This window comes from Trichosurus vulpecula, chromosome 5 (assembly GCF_011100635.1).
Source record: "Trichosurus vulpecula isolate mTriVul1 chromosome 5, mTriVul1.pri, whole genome shotgun sequence".
In the NCBI taxonomy this organism is placed as follows: Eukaryota; Metazoa; Chordata; class Mammalia; order Diprotodontia; family Phalangeridae; genus Trichosurus; species Trichosurus vulpecula.
The window spans coordinates 267,291,842-267,297,766 of NC_050577.1; the positions used below are offsets into that span (position 1 = coordinate 267,291,842).

General features: G+C 37.6%; 1 protein-coding gene across 1 annotated transcript; it reads right to left on the minus strand.

The window, feature by feature from the left end:
- Positions 1-208: 208 nt before the first annotated feature.
- LOC118850703 (olfactory receptor 6C2-like) lies at positions 209-3,370 on the minus strand. Its single transcript, XM_036760291.1, has 2 exons — positions 3,363-3,370; positions 209-1,163 (listed from the first exon to the last, which is right to left on the minus strand). The coding sequence occupies exons 1-2, from the start codon at positions 3,368-3,370 to the stop codon at positions 209-211; spliced, it is 963 nt and encodes a 320-aa protein (XP_036616186.1).
- Positions 3,371-5,925: the final 2,555 nt, after the last annotated feature.

A 5,925-nucleotide genomic window follows, 5' to 3' on the forward strand; every position in this document is an offset into this window, starting at 1 on the left:
ACCCATGTGAATGTGTATCTGCATGTACACATGTAAGCATGTTTGTTTATATTTCTTCTGGCATGAGGAAATGGGCTGTGTTAAGATTAAATTCCATAGCCTTTAGAAAACCTGATTAGCAAGAAAAATAGTGAGGGTTACAGAACTGTGAACAATTTTTGTTTTAAAATTTGGCATTCTGAACATTAATTTTCCTATTTGGCATCTTTTACTGCTTTGTGAGAATTGCAATCTTTTTGACTGAGTCCTTAAAGGCTTGTATGACTTGTTTGTTCCTCAGGGCATAAATAAAGGGGTTCATCACTGGGGCAATGGAGGTCATGAGAACTGACACAGCCTTGTTCAAATCCACTTTTTCATTTCCTGAAGATTTGACATACATGAAGATGCAGCTTCCATATGAGATGGAGACAACAATCATGTGGGATGAACAAGTGGAAAAGGCCTTTTGCCTTTGCTGGGCAGAAGGGAATCTCATAATAGTTCTGACAATGGAGGCATAAGATAAAACCACTAAGAGTAGCGTAATAATGAGAGTTAATATAGCATCGATCAAAGCTATCTTCTCTATGAACTCTGTGTCTGTGCATGAAATTTCTAACACAGGAAATGCATCACAGCCAAAATGATCAATGACATTGGAATCACAAAAGTCCAACTGGAGGCCCAGGCTAAGTGGTGGAAGGATGATCATCAGCCCAGCCAGCCAAGAACTGAGCAGGAGCTGGTTACAGACTTTGCTGTTCATGATAGTTGTGTAATGCAAAGGTTTGCAGATGGCCACATAGCGGTCATAGGACATGGTGGCCAGAAGAAAGAACTCGGCTGCCCCCAAAAAGATGAGAGAAAATAGTTGTATGGCACAAGCACTATAAGAAATGGTATTGTCCCCAGTTGATATGCTGTAGAGGTACCTGGGAATACAAGAAGTTGTGAGAGAGATTTCTAAGATGGAAAAGTTTCTGAGAAAAAAATACATGGGAGTTTTCAGGTGGGCATCCACCAAGGTGAGGATGATGATGATGAGGTTCCCAGATACACTCAACATGTAGTTAAGAAATAGAAAAATAAAAAGCAAAACCTGTAGCTGTGGGTCATCTGTCAGTCCCCGCAGGACGAATAATGTGATGCCTGTGTGATTTCTCATTCCTGACTTCTGAATTCTGATGAACCTTCACAGAAAATAGAAGAAGAATTTGGATTGGAAAAGAGGATGTAGAGAAAACAAGGAGAGCAATGACAGCTGGTGGGAAAAGGGAAGAAAGTAACTTACACTTTCCCAGGGTTTCTACCTGCAGCAATTGCTTCAGTGTTTCTTGTGGATGAATAATTTTTACTCTCAAATATGGTTCCTTGTCAAAATCTTTTATTTCTTATTTTTCATGGAGCTTTTCATCCCTCCTTTTCTTAGTCACAATCCATAGGACTGGACATGGAGCCAAGAGACCTAGGTTCGTGTCCTGATTATAACTGGTACATGACCAGGTAGAAGTCTGTCAGCTTCTCAGAACCCACCCTTTCTTTCATGTTAAATGAGGGTTCATGTACTTGAAGCGATTACTGCTTGGGCTGCTGCAAACAAAGCACTTTCTAAATTTCAAATGTGAGTTATGCTGATTCTAATAATGCTAAATGGTACTCCTTCTTCTGCTCCCCACATCATGACTTTGTTTTTATAGCTATTGTTTCTTATATGTGGTATTTTCCCCACTATACTTTCCTAGGAGACCTCCTTAAGGCAGATTTAGGAACATCTGACCTAGGAGGGTAAGCAGGGCTGACCATAAGAAATTTTGGAGAGAAGGTGCAGATTGTCTTTAGGCTCTTCCTGTTTCCCTTGTCATGCACTTTTCCCTATTGTTTATGCTTCCAACTGCTTTAGTTACCCAGGCCCCCTGAGCTTTCCCCCTCCAGTCTAAGAACTCAAGAAGATCTTGGCTCTGCACCTCTGCCCAATCTCTTCTTATGAAATTTTTGGAACCTGAGTCTCATTCTATAGACACCTTTTCTCTGGGAGCTCCTATGACTGAAAATACCTTCAGGAGAAACCAGAAGACCTGCTTTCCTATCTAACCTCTGCTCCTCATAAATTGTGTAATCCTGTGCAAGTCACTTCATCTCTCAGGCCCTTAGTTTCTTTGTCTCTTAAATGGGGTGATTATTGTCTAGAAGATTCCTCAGGTTCTTTCTAACTGTAAAGCCTTTCATCCTTTGACAAGTGAATTAACAAAAAGGTTTGAATAGTTGATAATGGTTTCTTCAAGGATTCTTTTTGTTTTAACTGGTTAATGTCTTGTGATTTTTATGGAAAATGCTCTAATTCTTTCTCTTTATAGGGATGTATAGTAAGCATGAAATACTAAAAAGTTTCTCAGAGAGTATCCAGTTCTTGTGACTCAAATCACTTGTTAGTTATGTTTCTCTGCTTCTCTGCCTCTGCCTCTGTGTCTCTCTGTGTCTCTCTGAGTCTCTGTCTCTGTCACAGAAAATTTGTACTGAATCTGTCTTTCTGTGGAATTGACCCATAACCTCTTGGAGCAGGCATCCTTAGCTGTTTCTGTCTGGCATTAAGCAGCAGCATTGGCAGCTCTGTGAAGAAAACCTATGACTCCCTGCTCAGAGTAATATTTTAAATGCCCAATATAAAATCCATAGGGTTACAAAAGAAGCCAATTACATTGAAATATGGCTATCAAAATATTTTAAAAACAAATTCATAGACAATAGCTTAAGAACCATTATGTTAAAGCATTAACCCTCTCAGTGGTGCATGCTTTCTAAACAAGAATTTTTGTCATGAAATGGAATTAACTTCAAATGTACAGTTTCTGTAAGTGGGTACCATGTAGCCAGTTGTTGGTGGTATCTTTCCCAAGAGGAACTTTTCCACACTCTGCCAATCACAGCAGGGCACACATAATCCAGTCTCATCAAAGCTGACCCCATAATCATCTATTACAATGAGAGTATAAATTTTTAAATGTCTTGATATTCTAAAAAAGAAGTGACTTCTCAGAAATGATTGTTTATTCTCTCCCTGAAATAGCCAATGTAATTTCATAAGTTTTTGACATCTCCCATGGATAAGTCTGTCCACTGCATTTTTGTGTAATGGGAATAGTCAAGGAAATGTAATCTTCATGGACACAAAATAAAAAAAATATGTGTGATGAGAAAAATCTTTTGATACTTACATTTCTGACAGTGCTTCATTGATAGCATCAATGGCCAGAGTAACACCAAAGGTCCTTGGGATGGCTCAAGGATGAACAGTAGGGCAGGCAGGTGTTGGAACACAATGAAGCTATTGCCTAGGTCATGACATCTTGTGGAATGGTTAGCCTCTGAAATGAAGCTATTACATCTGCATTGAGCTTCTAAGAAGCTTATCTAGACTTGAATTCTAGTTGTTACTTATGATTAATGGGACCTTGGTCTCCCTAAATCTGAATTTCCTTACCTATAAATAAGAAAGTTGGATTGGATGATCTCTACTGATTGTTATGTGTTTAATTCAAAGACCTTAATTCTATAGACAGTTTTTGTCACACTGTGGTCCCCAGAACCTTGCATTCACAGGCAGCACTGTGGCTGATTGTCATGTCCCAGCACATTTAGTGTTTCTGGGCCATCCTTCTTTCTCCTAAGTAATTATACAATGATTTTGAATCAGAGATCTCATCTCATGTTAAATGACAGAAATCTTGCCCTGCAGCTAAAAGGAAGCTGGGACCCCTGTAAATGGAAGGCAACATTCAGACCTGACTCTGGGTACTTCAGAGGAAAAGGACTGACCCCTTTGGGCAAGGAGATGCATTTTTCCTCCTAAATTTTATTTGCTCAATCTACTGAAGGTGTTTGGGGAAAATCCAGTGAGAGAAGAAAGAAAAAGTTCCTTGGGGATGAAAGTTCCAAATTACTAATGAATCTACCATATAATCAACATTAAATTAGAAAAAAAGCACATTAAAAAACAGCTATGGGACCTGTGTCCACAGAGACAGGAAGGTATCATCACAGTATTAGATACAGTTCTCAAACAGTGAGGGTTCTGCAATACAGCGTCCCCCTGGCTTATCCATGTTCCTGCCCACATCATCTAAGGTAGACATGTGAAACATAAAGCTGGCAGTGAAACCAGAGTTCAACATATCTGGGTAGCATTTTTAAAAATTAATAAAAATGTAATAAAATATAGATATCTTGTAAACAAAGTCAATGTGCTGGCCCACTTGGATCCTTACATACAGACTAGTGTTTCCCTTTTCTTCAGAGTTTGACACCACTGATGTAAGGAATTATTTTGAAGGTTAACTCAGGAGAAACCATTTAGGGGATTCTATGGATGGATGAGATGTCAGGGGAATCCCAATCACCTTGTATCCTAGAGGATGCCAAGGTATTCTATTCTTTCCTTCACTGTTTCTCTCCTAAGTTTACTTCCATAGTACCACATCTATATTTCAATGGACTTTTAATCACATACCTAGTTCATTCCTTCCAGCAGTGCAGTCTCTGACTCCTCTGTGCCTTCTTATCCTGTGGTAGTCTTGTACATGGGCTCCCATAAGTAGCCCACAGGTGAATGAGCTTATACAAAATATTAAAAGTTAACTTCCTGCTCCCCAACCACTAGGCTTTATTATTGTTCAGTTGGTTTTCAGTAGAGTCTGACTCTTCATGACCCCATTTGGGATTTTCTTGGGGAAAATACTGGAGTGGTTTGCCATTTTCTTCTCCACCTCATTTTACAGATGAGGAAACTGTGGCAAAGAGTGTTGAGTGATTTGCCCATAGTCACATAGCTAGTAAGTGTCTGAGGCCAGATTTGGATTCAGGAAATGAGTCTTCTTGACTCCAGGCTGGGCACTCTATCCACTATGCCCTCAGCTCCTGTACTGGTACAGTATTGTTATATGTTTAACCAGATTGAAAATAAACAAAAATATTGAAGAATTATTTTTCATTTTATTTTTAAAGTGTAGGAATGCCCAATTGATTATTAGATGAAGGCTGGAAGTGTACAGAAAAAAGAATGTTGAAAAAATGAGAAATTAAATGCATTCATTTAGATTCAACACCCTGTGGTTAGTCACAATTCTGATATAAAGCACAAAGATGTTCAAGACACTTGTATTATGGTGTTTTTGAAAAAGAAGTAATATTTGAGGAGGAATATATTAAGTTTGGTTTTTCTTTTCTTGGAGAAAATATACAGAGTTGCCATGTAAAATTTATGGAGTTATTGGAATAGCAGCTTAAAATCTTGTTTCTCTACATTTACAATAAAAACACAAAAGCTTTGTAAATAAGGCTGTTGATTCTTTTTACATGGAAAGAAAATGAATAAAAAATATTCAATTTCCATTTTCTTATTCCCATAAGTAAAGTATAAAAGTAATTGGAAGTTTATTATGATATCATTGGAAAAATTGAAGCTCATACTGTTGCAGAAAAATTAATTTTGTCCTGTGCCAATGTAATTGTTGAGTGTATTTTTAGGGAAGTTACCATTAAGAAAATTGAGATGATACAAATTTCTAACAATAGTACCTTGTTGGATACCTGATAGGCCCCATCATGTTGAATTAAATATTTTAGAAAGAGTTTAAAAAAATAACAATTTTGCTTTGCATTGGATGAGGCCACTGATGTTTGTAATTTTGAAATATTAATGGCATTTTTAAGACACCTATGTGATGATGAAATGGATAAGGATGTGTTGTATTATATCAGTCAACAGGATGTACAAATTTGGAAGACATTTTTAATCCAATTAGTTCACACTTTATGGGAAAATAAATCAATCAGTCCTCTTGTGTAATTTGATGGGATGGAGAAAAATGAATGCTAGGACAACCTTCAGACATTTTAAAATTAAAAATTAGCAACAATAGATTCTGGAGATTCTATAACATAAACAGA